The following is a 19,328-nucleotide window of genomic DNA, read 5'->3' as shown; positions in this document are numbered from 1 at the left end:
TGTGAGAGGTGTATTTAAGTAGGTGACACCAGCCAGCAGGAAAACGAATAAAAAGTACACACTGGAGTTTGTAAAAAGCACTTAGTGGAGTTAAGTAATGCCTGGTGCTACTCTGGAGGTACTGCTGCAGTGTCCCAGCTCACTGAAGGCATGGCTTCAAGCACAAACCACTGAAGGCACATGCCAGGCTTTTGACACTTTAAGGACAACCTTACTGCGTCCCTTGGTCTCTCCCCACCACGCCACTGCTTTGGCTGGGCCAGCACTGCAAACCTGTGCTTGCCCAGGTTAAACAAAACCCACCTGGTTCACAGCACTGCCTTGGGAACAATCCTGAGCACAGCTGTGGCACTGCAGAGGACCAACTGGAGGGGTCAGGAGCCCTCACATGTTACTGCTGACACCAAACTTCACAAAAGTACACCCTGAGACCTCTACACTGCATTTGTGAGGGGCCGAACACACACTGAGCACATACCCAAATAAGCTGGAGGAGAGCATTTTCTCAGATATGCTGTCTTTATTCCTGCAATAAAACAGGTCTCTGCCCACACATTCCTCATGTCCTGCCTATCCCAAAAATCTCATCTCTTGCATCTCCCCCTCACCTGTCTTAGCTTTCTCTGCCTTCCCTCTGACTCCATGTGCTCTGCCCACAGGAAACAAAGCTCCTGCTATGCCTGCTGATCTGGCTCTGGTCCAACTCAGACCCAAGGCTCGACTTTGGGCAGCAGCTCTTCTCCTTTTGTACTGCTAAAGGCAGCAGCAACCTCCACACACCCATGGCCTAACCCTCTTCTACCCCAAGCCACTACATTCCAGATCAACAGGCATCACTTCTTTAAAAATTATTTTATGTAACACCCACAGGATAATTACTTGTTCCACCTATAATCCAGGGTCACCAGGCCTTGACCAGGTCAGCACAGGCTCCATCAGGAAGGCTTCCTCTGGCACTGAGCAGCCACTGGCTCAAAATACATGGAACACTCTCTGTGACTGCCAAGAGGGGACTGGGAAGGGTGGGAGAAAGTGATGGAAAGAAATGTGCATAAGAGTGTATCTTTGAGATTTCCAGTGCTCCAACCAAGATACATTTTGTGCCCTGTTGTCCATCCCTAACTCCAAATATGAAAACTGCTATTTTAAAAGCCAGCTATCTCTGATATTAAGCCCCTGCCTCAGCAGCATCATAAAGAAGACTGCACAGAACTCACACCATAACTGGCTTATTTTCAGCATCTACCCCACTGGGTTAAAGCTAACCTGGCTGTACAAACACTTTGCTGTGGTTAAAGCCCTGAATGCAGTGTGGACAAACCTTCCAGCAGCCATAGCCACACAGGCCTGGGACCTGGTTCCAGTGGAATCTCCAAAGTTCCAAGCAGCAGCCATTAAACAGGGAGAAAGCACAGGCTTGCACAAAGCTCTCCAGAAGCTTTGGGACCCTGGGCTCAGGGAGGAGAATTTTAGGGCAAGGGTAGTGTGCTGACTGCTGTGCCCTGAACACTGGCAGGTCTGTAGGGTCTCACCAAGGACAGACTGAGGCAGCCAGTACAGATTAGCCAAAAACAATATCAAATCTTGCTGACTAATTTCTGCTGCTTCCATGGGTGATGCCTACACCAAACAAAAGCCATTAACCAAAAGGCCCTCAATTAAAACAGAAGAACTTACAAATGGGAAGTTCATAATCTGAACTAAACTTGTTTGTTTGTTTTAGGAACAGGAAACAGTTTTATAGCAAAAGTTTAAAAATAAGTTTAAACAATCACTTTGCTCTCAAAAATCTTTTACTATTTTCTGACAAAGCAGTTGATTTTAGCATGTCAAAATTATGAGTTTTCAAAGCTCCTTGTACCTGTTAAGAAACATTATTTCTAGGCCATAAAAGATGTGCTAATGACACGCAGAGAGATGCTGCACCTCTGACCTACTGTCCTATGACCCAGGCACTGGTCATACTTTTATCTTTGTGAGCTGATCCACACAATATATTAAATATTCTTTCTGCCAGTTTAATTATAAACTTAGTGAAAGAACATTTCTCATGAACTATTGTCTATTCTCCACAGCCCTGGAGCCTGCTAGTTAGATTGACACATAAGTAGAAGGCGATATCATATTTTCTGCAGAATATGTTAAAAAGTTTTTGGTTTTTTTTTCATTATCTGATTTAATTTAAAAAAATGTAAAAAGCGGAAGGGCTGATCTAACTCTTTTGAGAGTCCTTATCCGGTAGAAAGAAATGGAAGAGCTCAAACAGCTGTTGCAAAAATCCTGAAACCCTGCATTGGTCTCAGAATATTAACTTCCATAGGACTCAAGAATGAACAGCAAAAGCAATTTGACTTGTTTTTGTTTTTATTTTGGTTCCTTCTTGCCCTAACAAATGCAAATTCATTAAAAACACTATTTTAAAAAAAAATCTAAAACTATTGCTCTTAACACTTCCATTTCAAAGTATGCTAGTTCAATGCAGTTTGAATTGGTTCCCTGCTGTCCTCCTTGGATTTGCTCCAAGTCTGTTTATTTTATTTACTGTTTAAGCTATTTTGTTCTAACTGCTGGCCAATTTTTCTCTCTTCTCCCTCTTAAATTAATTGCTACATTTAGATGTTTACACACTAACTTTTCCAGGAAAAAAAGACTCACATACACTAAATAAAGGTGTATGTGAGTAAGGAAGAAGTAAGCTTTAATCCCTTAAATCTATAGAACAGTTGATGATTCTGCAACAGAGTTACAGAGCACAGCTTTGTGGCAGGGAAACTATGAATATTTCTGCACCACTATAACTGGAAAGACCTAAACCTGAAAAACCTAACCTGAAGTTAAATCAATTCCTAAATCAGAAAATTAAGTATTAGGCTGAATGCACCTACAGTCCAGGTGTAGCAGTACCTTGAATTGTTTTCAATTCCTTTAACACCTGCTTATATCTAGAGATGATCATGAACTAGCTGGTGCCTATGGCATGTGGAAAACAAATGGTAGGAAGTTGTTTCTTTATTTCTTTGGTGAGGAATTGAATGATCTTTAAAAAAAACACAACCAATTGAAAACTACCATGAAAACGAGTGATAAAGCAATATAAGGAAAAACAAACAGGTGAAACACGAAAAACAGAGTTCCCTCTTCACATCCTCAATTTGAGAATGAAATTTTAATTTTATCATTTATAAATGGCAAGGTTGTGAAAAACAGTTCCCTCTGAAAATCTTTTACTGATCCTGTAACTTATTTTAAATTTTCCCTTTCAATCCAATTCTGTTTGCCAATGCCCTTTCTCCAAGAAAGATATTCTCACACACTCATTCTTCAGGCTATTCCAGGCCCTTTGAGCTCCTGTCAGTGATCCTGTCCTGGGGCTCCCCAGCTCCTTCCATTTCAAGACCCAAGTTTTCCCTCATTTCTCCTCTTACTCTATCACCCGGCCAAAAAACTCAGTCAAGGCTCAAAGATCTAAGGTCAGGCTGGAAAGAGCCATCTGAGAGAGTTAATTCCTTTTTCTACCCCTTCTGTTTCATTTGGATATAAGTAAATACCATTCTCCTCCCTGGGTAATGGTCACGTTCCAAAATCAATATTACACAAGTCACAAATATGAATTGGTTTCATCGATCTTCAACTACAGTTTTAATAAGATTTCTGTTCTTCCATTTAAAATAAGCCTCTAGGATATTTCCTTACGCCTGTTTTCAAAGAAAAACCTTCTCCTCATGTCTGCTGTACTTACCAATCACTGTATGTCACAGACATGACCAGTGTTGACTTTTTAAACAGTTACCACATTTCATTGCTTCTATCCAACTGCTGCAGGATTAAAACCCCAGGAAAACATGCGACACTGAATGCTACAGAATTAGCATCTCAAAAAACATACAAACTCTGAACCTCTGCCTCCTCCTTCTATTATCATTGCTAGACAAAGAACAGAGAAGCTATATATGATCTCAAAAACTGACAAATCCAGTCACACCTACAATCCTGAGTATCATTTTAATATGCCTAAAATCATCATCTTAAAACTATACTCTGCAACTCTCTTTAGGATGGGTTACTGTCATTTGAATGCTGTGACTCTACCAGCAGAAAGTAGCCATTACTTCCTAATGAGTAACTGCTCCTGAAATCATCCAAAAACTTGCATAGCTCACTCACTAGCATAGGCTGAGAAAAATAACACCTTCTCTGCTTCATGAGAAGGCCTCATAGGACTACAAAGCACTGGTGTTTGCTGATCACCAGTTTCACAGCCACCTGCAGAGGACTGCAAGGGGCCCACAAGTTCTGACAAAAGCTCCCTTTGAAGTTTAAGGGTGTCTGCAGCAAAGGCTCTGCTCAGAAGCTGGAGGTGACACACTACTGCTTCCTGTTAGCTGCAGTACTAGTTAGTACACTTGTTTCCTGGTGTGAACCTGAACAAAACAACCCTCTCCCACCCAAATTTCGTTCAACTACTCAGTGAAATCTGAGATCTTCAAAGCATGACAAGCAACCACCCAACCAAGACTACCAGTATCAGCCAAGACCTGTTTGTCTTGGGTTAGAACTACACAGAGAGAGCAAAAATCTGACTGCTGAAGAGCCTGCAATCCAGAAAGTGGCTCTACAGAGACTGCATACGTTAAATCTGCTTGGTTTTTTTTTTAAATTGTTTTGTTACTTAAATGAGACAAACTGCAGGTTTCATTAACCTAGCAGCCTGCAACAGAAAGAACAACTAGTTAGCAGTATTTCTAACTAGGCATGTACCCAGTTCTTTTAGATCTCCAAAACTAAGGTGACATTACCTAGGCATAACACAGTTGGCAAAAACATTATCAGTAGGGAACTGTGCCTGTTACATAAACTATAGGCTTAAATGGTTCAAACAAGTTTATGGTTCCAATAATAGTATTTCGTAATTAATGAAGATAATCAGCCTCCTAGCTACCTTACAGAGTTCATCTCAGGTTATTCTCCTCTATGGTAGCATCCTCTAGATCTAAGTGCTACCGAGGAAAATATTTTTGGCTAAAGGAACCTAGCTGTGAGATAAACATCTGGCAAGTTAGACCTAGAGAAATATTGTAAAATCTTGCAACTACTAAGACTTGAAATGCAAAACCACGACAGTCTCATCTAGTGAATACAGAGTAATACAAACCTTCATCTATCCAAGGACAGCTTTTCATAGCTCAGTAACAAGAGTAAAATTGAAATCTAAGGAAAACTTTTATACAGACCAATTTCTGTAACTATGGCGATGGAAGACTACAGAAAACTCTAAAAGAGGTCAAAAATCAGGCACAGGATTAGGAGTATGACTCACCATTTTATCTATGGACCTTTCTAGAAAGAAATAACCCCTGCATTCCTAGCATTAAAGGTGAGTTAACAACACAGCATAGTGGGAAGTGCTGGTCTGGTGGTCAGATGAGCAAATCAGAGAGCTGACAACTTGGCTCTGCTCAGTCTGTTCTCTCTAATCAAGACCATCTGCTCAGATTGTGAAGACACTCCTGGTGACTTTTAGACACAGCATGGACAACCTCTGTAGTCACATGCGTGAAATACAGCAACTGTCAGAAATTCGTGAGTCATTGCTAAACTCTTTCTTTATTCCATACATAATAAGGTTGAAATAGATTTTTATGATCCTTTTCTCAATGCTACCAAGTATGCCAATTCACTTATTGTATCACTTGTGGCACTCCAGGGAAAAAACTAGCAATCCCCCGTGTTTTATAATTCACATACATAAACACACTATATGATAGAATGATACATAAAGATTAGGGCAGATCAAAGTTTGAGATGCAGTAAATTATTTCTATAAACCTAATAAAAACTAAAACCCACATGCAGTATTAATACACAGAGGTATTTAAGTGCATAACTGCAGTATTCTCATTGCTAAAAAAAGTCTCAAATACAGGGTTTGCAAGACCAGATAAAGAGTACAAAAAGAAGGAAAAAAGCTAAGTTCCTCAGTTCAGTGCTTTTCTTTTTTTTTCCTGCAGGTGCACAAATAACTTGCTGTGATATGAACTGAATACATTTTCTGTTATCCCAATAAGTGCTAGATGTTAGAAAAAGTTTGAAGACCACATTCTGAATGAATGTTTATGTACTCCAAAGCAATGATTTCCAGCAACAATGCAGGCAAAACGTTTGAGACCGCTTTGAATGCAAGGATTTAGTGTTATGATGTCACATTAAATAAAAAGGTTACTGTGCTCTTTCAAGGTAGTTTGTTTACTCCAGAGACAGAGGCAGACTCTTGAAAGCTAAAAAATCAAGCTGTAGCATAGTGGTCACTGTGGCATATTATGTCCTGAGAAATGGGTAAGCATTTTTGTATTTTAAATAATGTATTAATTTTCAAACTCTCCTTCTGGCACTTTCCCAAGAGATTGGGAAAATGAAATTGATAGCAACAGTCTCAGGATAAATCACAATGCAGCCTCTAGATCTGAAAGTGAGCTTCTACCTGCTGGACTGACATGCCAAGAATTCACCACATCTAGTATGCCTCTGACAGGATGTTGATAGAAAAAGTATGTTGAAAAAAACCAAATTAGTGTAGTTTAATGATTACCATAATCCTCCAGTGGCTTTCAACATTTTATAAGACTGTGTATCCCACCAGTCTTTCCTTCTGTTGACTAAACAAACTTGATTCCTCTCAGCCTCTGTAAGTCAGTCATGATTTCTAAATTCCTATTTTTTCCCCATCTTCCTTTAGTTTATTTTTATTTAATCTCTTTTTTCCTATTCACCTGTGGTTTATTTGCATTTGCCTTTGTTTAGTGATTACAATTAAGCAGAAATAGGAATTCAGTGACACAGAGCTTCAAAGAAAGGGTAGTTTGATGGCTATCATGTTTTTTGCAGAGCAAATTCATCAAGGAGAGGTGCCTGAAACTTAATCAGACAATACTGTCTTCAGATAAAAATATCTGGGACTATTACAAAGTCGTACTTTGTCAATTTTCTCAATGTTATGTACGATGTAAGATTAAAATCTGTCACCTTTTCAAAATCTCAAAGGATAATTAAATTTTAGTGCTTTAACTGCAAATTCTCTGGCCTCAGCATACATGAGAAGTCCTTTCAGCTGAATTTTAAATCTGAACTTCCAGAATGACATGAACCGTAATCAGCATTACTCAGATCCCTCTGATGCCATTAAGGCTCAAGTTACAAGGTATATGAGCTGCTGGCTTGACCCTCCCTGTTGTATGTAAAAACTTTAACAACTAGATATAACAATAACTTTACCTTATTACAAACTAAATTATCTCAGTAGATCAAAAACACATTAAAATGGAGTTTTAACTAATAAAGAAACTATGTAATTATTAAATTAAATGAACAGAACTTACCAATGCAAAGATTCTATTTGAAAATAGCTTAAAGATCAAATCAATGACCAAATTTTCAATCACCTAGAATTATTTTATCTTGTAGTGCCTTAAAGTTGAGGATTGCATGAGAAACCCAGAAAAGCTAAATGGAAGCCTGAAATATTTACTTGTTTGTCCGCAAATTTAAAAAACCCCAGGATAATACAGACCACAGCTGTTAAATTTCAGTGTAAATGTCACTGCATTTCACTGACAGACCAATTCTCACAAGGAGGGAGGGTATTGGTTGGCAATGCTGACGCCCTGCTCGCTTTAAGGGTGAGAAGACAGGGAGTCTGTTAAGTGCCGTGCTTGCTAACCCATGCACGGGGGTTACAAACCTGCGGGCTGAGCACCACTTACCGAAGATTCACTGTCTCTAACAAGGAAATCTCCTTCCACTCCCCGTTCATTCAGGGCACATTCTGCTTGGTGCCGGGTAACGTTCCCGTAATACCACTCTCTTCCAGCAAATCGTCCGGTAGAAGATGGTCCCGTGTAGCTTATCTGAGGCGGATGGGAAGTGTTCATGGAAGGACCATCACTAATGATTACTACATAGTTTTTAGGAACAAGACCGATTTGACCTCTGGAATTTTTACATTTCCACCATTCTGGGTCATTTTCTGGCTTTTCAATGACTTCCATCGTTTCCCCTTTTTCAAAATTGAGCTCTTCATCTGTGACCGAGCTGAATGGGTACAGTGTCTGAACGATGTGGAGTACTTTGGTGCCCTGGCCGTTACTCATGGAAGCGCCTTTCCTAAGGCTGAGAAAGCTGGGTGAATCTGCAGTTGCCTCCTCAACCTCCTCGACCACATAGTTCGAAGGGAACCAGCCAATCTGTCCATTGTAGCTCCCTCTCCACCAGCCGTCGCTGCACTTCTCCATGACAATCACCCGGGACCCTTTAACGAGGGACAGCTCATCCTCCCTCTCAGCTACATAGGCAAATTTCACGTAGGCAGGAATGTTAAGGTCGTAAATCCGGTCTGCGCTGCTGCCGTTGGAAGGGTACTCTGCGTCTGTGCTGGGAGTGGGGGAGGCGTCTCTCGCACTCGTCTTTCTCTTGGTTTTTCCCAAGCCTGTTTAAGACAGAAATGCAAAGTGGTCACTTGGAATGCTTGTCCTCAGACTGCAAAAGCTGGATAAGGTGACATGCTGTACCCTCACTTCAAACAACACTGCTAAATGGAGATCTCTGCTCTAATACTACATAGTCAGGAAATAGCAACGCCTTTAAGAGATTCTCCTTAACATCCAGCTGATGCACCATTAGGTAAAAATCAAATTGTGTTATAATGACTTCTATTCTCTTCTCAGAAGGAGCAGAGTTTAAGCACACTTAAACACAGTGATTTCTTCACTGGCAGAACAGCTAATCACTGAAACGTATCTTTAAATTCCAGCCAAATGACCATGCCCCTTTTTATTTTGGATATGACTTCAATTTGGCTCAAACAAAAAGTGAAAGAAAACCTACAAAAATTATCAAGCACAGGAATAAAAGCTAAAGTTTCTCTGCAGACTGTATTGCTCTCTTTGCTCTGGCAGTATCCAGACAGGCACTGCTACAATTCCTTCCAACTGCAGCCCCCCTTCCAAAACTCACACCACATACATTTCATCACACACTGTAACAGCAGAAATCTGATGGTGAGGAAGACCATTTGCATGTGTTTCCCTGTAATCTGTAAATTCTGGTGTCTTGTCATGGCTTTAATTATAGTGTTAAATACAATGTACAGAAGAAACAACAGTAACATTGAACTCATCACTTTTTTTTTAAATTAGAGAAACCATACTAATGTCTGTTTAAATACAGAAAAATTGCACAACACATTTGATGTACTTTTCAAACTTTTGCAGCAACCCCTCCTTAAGCTTATATATAAACAAAATAATAAATAAAGTGAACAAGTAGCCCTCTCTTGTGAAATTCCCTTAGAAAATTTCTGAAAAACAAAATATTATGTCACAGTATAGCACAACCAAGCAACACCCAAAATGTCATGCAAGGGACAGAAAGCAAAACTATCACAGAAATAGGAGCATTTGTACTTTTCTCCATACTCATAGAGCCTGGGTGGCAGGTGAGAGAGATTTAGTTGAGACACAAGAGCACACATGCTGATTATAGAATACTTAATGGAAGAAAAATAAATAAAAGTATTTTGTTCTTATTTCTTCAAATAATCTGAAATAAGGACATGCATGCTATTTCATTTTTAACTATTCTGGCCTATTCAATCCAGCCACTCCACTGCCAAAAAGTGTGCTTTAATATATTTAGATATATATGTACTTGCATGTACAATGGGCATCTTCAGCAAAACTGTTTGTTCACCACCAAACTTCATGCTTATTTCAGTTATCTGTACAGCACAGACTAACTGTGAACACATAACCATGCAGAGATTGCTGTCTCTGCATGGGTTAAAAATGCATTATTTAATATGTGGTCTTATGGTCTCAAAAGATGGCAGAAAATTCTGATGATCCTAAAGTGTTTCCTGACCTTCCCCAGCAGGGCCTTGTTTCCTGCTGTAGCCTGCTACATCCTATTGTCATTCTAACTACATCACTCCAGCCAAGAGCCAGTGCCTGCACTTTCAGGCAAAATGAGGGAGGCAGCTTATTGTACTTGGGAAGACAATCACAGGAAAAGAGTGTACAAGCAAGTACTAATCAGAAGCTGGTCAGGCTCTGATCTCTGCCATGACTGGAAATTTTCATCAGTTTAGAGATCCTTTTTAACCAAAAAGACAAGGATGTTTCAGAACTAATGAGCATTAAATTACAGTGATATAAACAACACAACTTAAAGGTCGTTCTGTTGAGAAAAGGGGGAAATTCCTTTTATAAATTCATGGAAAACAAGCAACTTCATTTCAATAGATTCACTCTACATAAAGCCCTCCACTGAGACTAAGCCTTCCAGATTAAAAACTTAGACTTTTACAGCTCACTAATGAAGATATGCAGTCCACTTCTTGGAATTACAGCAAAAGAACTAATGAAAAAAGCAGTAGATGGTGAAGCAGCTGGCCTACCTAGTTGAAACTCAGAGCACAGAGATAACTGAGAAATGGGGATGCAGAGTGCCAGGAAAATGCCTTAAACTTGAGTATCTAAGGAAAAAACTGTTTACAAACAGGTAAAAATCCAAAATTTCTCAAAAACCCTTCTGAAATCTGATAAAAGTACCTGAACATTTAGGAAAAAGTTATCCTTCAAACACTGTCTTTCATTTGGAGTTGAAGAAGTTCCCTCTTTTTCCACAGACCTTCCAATAGTGCATCTGACATCTCAAATATTGCTTCCTATCATGCCCATTAACCATAAATCATTACTAATTTGGGAAAATAATAATAAAAAACAAACATAGTAAAGTTTCTAATTTTTATCAATAAAGACAACTGGAGTTCTTTGGTTTAAACTTAACATTTCACATGAACAAACTTTTTAAGGCTGACAGCATGGTAATGATTAACATTGTGCAATAGCAGCAATGTGCACCAAAGGCTTTCCCGTTGGTTTGACCAAAGGAACAAACTATGCAGAGACTCATCTGCAGTCAGGCACAGCAAAGGGAATGCAAATTATCTAAGAAGAATTTTTAATGTGAGGTTGCAACATTCGTAACTGTGCCCATGACTGAAGAGGAAACAAGTTGTTCCATGAGCAGAATGAAGGAAATCTGTTCCTGTTTTTCTCTTTATACCTCCTGCTGAACTATTCCTCCTCTTCCTCCCCCTTCTCCTGCAGGATTCACAGTAAGTCACCCTACTGGATGACTGCCTTCACATTCCCAGGTCATTCTCATACCTCTAGGTCCCCACTGCAATCTCCAAAATACCTTCAAAGCATACTCCATCTCCCCTGGAGCTGCCCTCCTCCCTACCTTTGTTGGGCTGGTCGGCCAAGCACAGTGCCTGGTGCCCCCCTGCCTCTCAGCCCTGCCTGGACTGAGCAAAGAGCTGGGGTTGCTCAGGCTTCTCCTCCAGTGAGGGACATCAACAATGACTCTCCCAGGCACAGACTTGGAGAAAACTAGTTAGTTTATCTCTGCCAGTCTGTCAAGTTTGCCTAAAATTGGCTGAGTTATCAAGGATGGACAGATGGACGGACTATGACAGCTGACTGTGACAGCATGACTAGTGTAAGCTTCATTTCCTTAGGAAAGTCTAAAAATACAGTTCAGTGGGATGGTTCATCACAGCTAAGCAAGAATAAAGTCAGGTCAATTATAAACTTTGTATATGCATCTATAACAAAAAAACACAACTCCATTAAAAAAAGAAAAGTACAATCTACATGAGTCATCTCTAGTAGAGTAAGCACTGCCAATTCTGCTAACAGAAATGTTCACTTACTACTATTTGTAAGGGGATTCTTATGTCTGAATGGAATGAAACACATAAAGGATTTCATGGAAAACAAAACATTCAAGCACTTTGGGAGTCACATGTAGAAAAGTTGAATATACTTGCAATTGCAGTATAATAATTTTGGTGTGTTTTATTTTCTTTGTTCTAATGAAAACCTATCTACTGATCTATCTACTGATCTATCTACTGATCTATCTACCTATCCACTACAACTGTGCTTTTCCTATTCTGACTCACTGGTTACAGTTCATCTGTAAACTGTGGAGGCCACAATCCTAAGACAAATAGTTGTAAGGAGTAATCTAAAGCAAGAGGTTAGCTTTCAAGTGAGAGGAAAAGTGAGGAAGGAAAAGAAGCATTGGAAAGCAGCAGAAAGCCTGTTTTGCTACTGCAATTTTTAGGAAGCAATACTGTTCACAATCTACAGTAACCCACAGTAAATTACTTCATTTTCACTCTTATAAATACATTCCCAAGTGATGTGAGCTGGTATAATTCTTAGGATATATTACTGAGACAAAAAAAAAAAAAAAAAAAAAAATCAACTGGTTAGCAATATTTCCAGATAAGAGACCCACTGCAAATCCTCCATCTCTCTGCAGTGAAAGAAATCCTCTGGCCCCACAGTTAGTCTTAGGGAAACTCAGAAACGTGCCTGTTGCATCTCTATGTGCTGTCTTCCTTTCCTAGCTCAGCTGTGGCTCTAAAGAACAGCTTGTTTTTTGAGCAGCAGGCTGAAGACCAGTTTCCTATGAATTTGCTTCCTGTCACTTCAGTTCCCATTGTGCAAACACCCCTTCATTACCAGCTTGTCCCTAAGAAAGTCTTTCCACTGTACCTATAAGGTCCTTGACCTTGCACATCCAATTCCCTCTCCTCACAGCATTTCCAGCCTTCCCACCTCATCCTCCCTAAACTTCCCTAGGAAATGTCTTGAGCTCCCCTGAGCCCCAAAGCCCAAAGTGGTGGAATTTCCCTGTGGTCCATCTCCTTTGGCCTGATGGTGGGCAGTGCCATTTCCCCTATCCCCCAGGTGTGTCTCCTGCCATGCTGGCCACGCTCCTGGGCCAAAGCTTGGCTGCCTGTCAGCACAGATGTCCCAACTGCCCAGGTGATTCTGCTAAAAACAAAAGAATTTCTCTCCCTCTTCTGCCTTCAGAGATGGCACTGAAACAAAGCTGCAGAGCTACAACCTCTATGAAAATTGATTCACAGGATAAACAAGTTTAACTATATTTAAAACATGATCTTAAAACATACCTTATCAAACACATACGTAACAATTGCATAGAAAGGGATTCTTGCCATTAGTACAGGTTTGTGTTCCATTTGCTAATTATGGTTTAATATTCCAAACTACCTTTACTAGGAAAAACCTATTTACAAAACAGACAACTTCCTAATTTTACAAAGATTTATTTGACAAGTCTTTCCACGTTCCTGCAAGCTGGTATCCTTGTCTGAAACTGATGAGCGACCACATTTTGTATTTTAACTGCATTTGATCATCCCTAGAGATGAAAGAACATCTCCACAGGCTTATCCATACTCACAGTTATTAACTTCTGCTTAAGAATAACATGATCCAAACATTAAAGGTATTTGCAGTCAAATTCTCTAGGATCCTCTTCCCAAGACTACTCACTAAATTTGTAAAATCTTGTATGCAGCTTAACTTTAGACTAAATACATTTGTATTTCTTTTTTGAAGAAAGTTTAAGTTGATTTGATACCTGACTTTTTCTAAAGTTGATTTGCTAGTACTGTCTTTTGATTTGATATTACTGCCTTTTATATTTTCTCCCTTCTGTATACAAAAATTATTATTCAGTACCAAATGACAATTTCGGAGAAACTGATCTCAGAAATTGTCTCTGATTTTAATACAGAATTTTAATATAAAAATGATAGGCAAAGATTTTTTTTTGCAGCTCACCTGCATATCAAATCAAAAGCACAGGACCAAAAAAAAAAAAAAAAAAAAAAAAAAACCCCAGAAAACCCTTTCAGAAAAACATTGCAATACAAGAAAACTACTGCTTTGAGAAATTGTGAGATACCAAATTTCCCAAGCAGAATTCCTCAATTCAGAACTCAGTGAAAAAGACCAAATAGATACAACTCCTTAAGAATCCTCCAATAGCTTCTTATTCAAATATCAGGAACAATTAAGGAAGGACACTCTCCTCCAAAAGTGACCTTTAAACTACAGAATACACTGCAAAACTAACAAAAGGGTCTCAGTACAACTGAGTTTTGAAAACTACTTCCTCTTGAAGGGACTAGAGTTCTATAAAATGGTGTTCTTCAAACACCCTCTATCAATGTTGGAGAAGCCAGTTTTAAGTCTAAATATGCAGCTGGAAATATAAAAATGGAGGATGCTGAGTAAAGCTGTCAGTTCTCCCCATGGCAATTAGAAAGACAACCATTTGTGAGTTTTCATCTATTGCTGTATTTACATATTTTAATAGATTTTTTATCATAACAAGTTGGAACTAATTTTTCCATAATGTATTCAACCCTTTATGTCTGAAATTAGTTTTTGATCAGTTAATATATATTACTACAAAACTGTAAGTTGGCAAAAAAGTAACTTGAGCAAGGAAAGAGTCAAAGAGGTAGCTTGAATTAATAGTGCATCAAATACCAACAGGCACTCTCTTTCACAGTCTATTTACAAACACAACAAGCTTTTCTCTCAATTAAAAAATTAAAATATGCTGTATCATCCAACAAAAACACAGAAACTGATACTAGACCTGAAAAGGACACACATACATGCACAACTCTCACACAGGCTGTAAAAGCACGGGTTTTAAACTTCACATAAAAAGCTGAAAATTTATTTATGGGAAAAAACAATTTAAAAAAATATCTTCCATGGGAAATATGAATTAACTAGTAACCCAATTTTTAAAAAAATTAGTGACCATTACCATCTGAATTTTAAAAAATCAAAAAAACAAAACAAAAACAACAAATAACCAAATGCAACAAAACCCCCCCAAACCAACAAAGCAGTTACTTGTAAAATTCTTCATACTAATTTTAATGTATTTTAATTTAGCCACCCTCTCTAAAGTAAAATGCTTTAACAGTACCACTTGCTTTATGGTTATAAAACATCCCCAAAGAACCCCATAAAATTATAGAAGCCACACAAAGAACATGAGCACAGTACAATTTTAATGGAAACATTTTCATTTTAACAATTTTTTATAGCAATGAGTTTTGTTATTTACAATTCAAACTGAAACAAAGCACTCCAGAGTGCTGAAAAATTTAACCTTATTATAATATTTGAAAACAATGACTTCCATTAAAGAACTTAAAGATTCAAGATAAACAAGTTTGAGGCTGATAAATTCGAGGAAGTCAAACAAATGAACTAGGAGAACTCCCAGTATAAATATCCAGCGGGGGGGGGGGGGAATTAACATAATTGCTGCTAATTTCTGAGTTCTATAAAAAGTTAAGAAATAAATTTCATATGAAATTAAGATATGTTTTAGTTCCCTTAAACATTAAATCAAATTTTACAGAACAGCTCTCCTTATTTTAAAAGTCTTCAAAGGCAAGGCAACCAGAAATTTTCATTCCATTTACTAATCTAGTGTTTTCTGTTAGATGTAACAGAAACAAGCAAATACCTCAAAATTAATTTTTAATTTAGAAGTAATATTTCTTCAACATTTTAGCTATTTTTTATTTAAGGCATCTAAAATTATTTTTCTTGTGTATTCTAATAAAATTGAAATTCCATCTGACTTCATACAGATGCAGTTAAAAACAATGATCCTTTCTTGTTTAACAAATAAGTTATTCTTCTCTGAATATTACAGCAATGAATTATATTGCATATTAATGCATACATTTAATAAGAGTGCAAAGTGTACAGTGTCTGTTTTGAAATAAACAAAAAATTGCATTAAGAAAGAAGCAATTAACTTTTCAGGAAATTCTTCAGGAAAAAACCCACCACAATGCAACGTAAATTAAGTAATTCATCCACTCAATACAGAGCTAAACACAACTTCTTGTCAACTGGAATATTCAAATCAGACATTCACGTAGTTTTTTTATTTATTATTACTTTTATAATTTCAAATTAACTTGTCTTTGCTTCTTTATTTCTAAAGAATTCAGCAGACCAAAGTTTCTTCTGTTACACAGAAAGAAAAGCCAAACATTTCTGCACATTTTCAGACTGCAACCTCCCACTCCTCCTTCTCCCCCTCCACTGACACGTCCAGTTTCCAAGAAAATGTTCAAAGGCTAAGATCCATATGGGATAGTCAGTGTTTTAGAAGCAACATATCCATCAACAGCACTCTTTAAAGGACACTGCTAAAAATTCCAGAAACCTTCAACTGCATTTGTAATACAGAAATAAAGCTTTACAGCTCAATTAATGACTTTTTTTATCTTCTCTAAGAAGCTCAATATTGGAAAAAAGCCACACTAGAACAAATCAGAAAATGGAAACTCTTCTCTAAATGTCAAAGTGAAACTCTGACATTTCGACAACCAGGCTGCTTTATCACTGCTTTTCAAATACACAAAAAAGTTTTCCATGCATTGAACACTATTCAGTCAAGGAGGCTTCTGCAAATAAATCAACTCAACAACTATATTGAGAACAACTACTGCATTAATTCCTGTAATTTACACTGTGCTACACATGCCCATTTGGGATTAGGAAAGGTACACTCAAATTCCAGTATCAGGTAATGAGTTTTCTGTACCCAAAGCATTAAAATTATTAAGATGCAATATAGGGACATATGTGAACGGAGACAAATGCACAATCTGCAGGCTCCCATAAACTGCCTCATGTATGTTCTTACCCCAGTGGCAAGGTGAAGTGGAAGACTCATTAGGCAAATTTAAATGGTCTTAGGATTTAAAATCCTCTATATAACAGGAAAACAGCAGGCTTGGTCTCAAATATAAGGCATATAAAATGAACGGGGCTCCTCAAGACCATTCCAATTTCCCTGTACATATTTAAATTGAAGCTTGCTTGCTTTTTAAAGAGGCAGTCTCTGCTTTCAAACACAAATAAAAATATTTCCACCTAATTTTTGATCTTATAAATTATGCTATCTTGACTTTGAAAGATGTCCTGATAAGAGAATATAACCAGAAATGCCTTAAATCTAAAGCAGCCTTATAATTCTAAGAACATATCTATAAAGTGTTGGGAGAAGGCACAGTAGCCATGTAGGACTTCCCATTGCTTTCTGTTCCCTTGATGCAGAGAAGAAAAGCTACACTGTTTTGCCTCTCCTTCACAAACACTAACAGAGGATATTGACAAAAGAAATCACTAATATGCATGAGATGCTCCAAACTGTCTACCTCAATGCCTACTCCTGTCCCTCAGGAAGTGTATCATAGCTTGTGTTCCCTCTCTGCTTCCAGCACTTGGTAGAAAGATGATTTATATTTAGCTATCTCACATTTATATGAAGTGAAAGAGGTGCACATGACAGCTCAGGATACAAATTTGACTTCCTAACACTAACCCACTCAATTAAAAAGAAACTGGGGGAAAAAAATACAGCAAGGTACAAAGTAAACTATCCTGAGTGCAAGATGACAACCCTCCAATTTAAAGACCCTTCTAAATAACCAAGATGGAACTATTCTATTTTAGATACACGTAACTATAGTTCTAACCTAGTCATTTCACTTCCTGTACACTCAAATTTGCTCTCAATTCTGTATCTGAAAAGCAAAGATGTTACAGATAGAGGCTGAAGTTTAGATCACAAAGCCTAAACCTGAACAGAGAAACTACAAAGCAGCAATTCTACAGCCCCTCAACTTAAAGAAATGCTTTAGAAGACAATGATCCAAATACTGACCAAAGGGCAGTATCTCAGCATCAAAAAGCCCAAGACAGTCCCTCCTGAAAGTACAACAGTCACCCCTACCCTTTGAGCTTACCATGTTTTACTCCAGTTGACACACGCCAACACCAAGTAGGATGTAAGTAAGGCCAGAGCGCCCATGTTGTACTATACTAACGTTTCCCAACATTCAACAAGTGTAACAAGAAAATACAAGATATTGATTACATTTTCTCATAAGAAACCTCAAAATTCCTCAAAAGCCTGTCATTGATACTGCAGTTTTATTGCAAACTCCTTTTTGGAAGGGGAAAGCAAACTAAATATCACCTTTTCTGTACTAACTTCCTTTCTGAATTTCAATGCACGTAGCTTTGTTAATCAAGGGCTCTCAGGTTATTTGCAATTGCATACATAAAATCAGGCCTCTCCATCTTTGAAGGGGAAGTAACAGGCTGAAATGTCTCACTTAAGAAACAGCCTACCTCCTCTGAGGTTTAGTCCTCACAGCCAAACCCCAAAACCTCAGGACTCACACACAAACCAGAACAATTTCTTCTGTACATTTAAACTCAGTAGCTACAGAGTAATAATAAATACATTTATCTCCCATTCCGGAGAATAATTTCCTGAATGAACAACTGAAAAAATATCTTACAGGTTGTTTAGGAAACCAGTAGAGCCCATATACAAGAAGAATGACCTTTCCACCACATCAAAATACATTTTTCCTTTCTGTTTTCTTTCACTTTCTATATCCTCTAATTTATAAAATCCCAAAGACTGCAACCAGGCATTATGGCAATGACTGCATACAATTCAGACAGCCTACAGCCTAATTCCTAAATCAATTTCTAGTGCAAAATACAGCTACAAATAGTCATCTGTTAGAAAGAGCAACCTTAAATGTCTACCAGTCCAAGCTGATCATCTATTAAGAGAAGTGTCTGTCCAAATGAACTTGCTGAGACCACAAAAATAACTTGTCAATAAATAATCACATTCACCAGCGAAGTAACTCTTAAAAAAAGCCATCTGTGCTGGAACCTTTCCCCTTGAAACAACAGAGGTGGGCATTCTCTCCAGCACTGCAGCTTTGTGCTTTATGTCTACATACACTCCATGCATGTCAATTCCTGTTTTTTAGACTCCACAAAACAAAACACTTTTGAGACTCAGAAAATGGAAGGAAACCTTTCCTTATACATTCTAAGACAAACCTCAGTTTTCTTTTAGTGTGAATGCTAATTTACAAATTCTGTTTTCCTGGTGTGAGACCATGTCACAGTCTTCAAAAAACCTGAGAAACAGAAAGCAACGGAACCCAAGTGGAAAAAGAAACAAATGCTTAAAAATACTCTGAAATATGAAACCTCAAGACAGCCCAAGGACACACACACAAAAAAAGATATCCATCCAGTAATACCAAAAGAATTACTTGAAGTTGCATATTGAAGGAAATAGCCACATCTGAAGGAGAAAAATTCCCCAATGATTCTAAGGTGGGAGAAGGAACAGCCACTGTCACCTATGTATTGAAAAATCTCTTGTCCTTTGAGTCACTGTAATTCCTTGGAAAATGGTGTCCCTCAGAGTACATACAGAGGCTATTGATTTTTGCCAGTTACCTTAGCTTGGTCTTTGTCTTTAGAATGGTGACCTAGCTCCACACACCAAATAAGGCA

The 19,328-nt window shown here is 38.2% G+C and overlaps 1 protein-coding gene across 2 annotated transcripts in view; it reads right to left on the bottom strand.

The window, feature by feature from the left end:
* NCK2 (NCK adaptor protein 2) overlaps positions 1–19,328 on the bottom strand; it is an 84,291-nt gene that overhangs the window by 2,924 nt on the left and 62,039 nt on the right. For both annotated transcript variants that reach the window (XM_030234861.2, XM_050978029.1), the window contains exon 4: positions 7,758–8,479. In XM_030234861.2, coding sequence (XP_030090721.1) covers positions 7,758–8,479 — 722 coding nt within the window. The remainder of the gene's footprint in view (positions 1–7,757; positions 8,480–19,328) is intronic.

Source organism: Serinus canaria, chromosome 1 (assembly GCF_022539315.1).
Source record: "Serinus canaria isolate serCan28SL12 chromosome 1, serCan2020, whole genome shotgun sequence".
Taxonomy (NCBI): Eukaryota; Metazoa; Chordata; class Aves; order Passeriformes; family Fringillidae; genus Serinus; species Serinus canaria.
The sequence above is the reverse complement of the archived record's forward strand: the minus strand, read 5'-3'. Positions and strand labels throughout refer to the sequence as shown.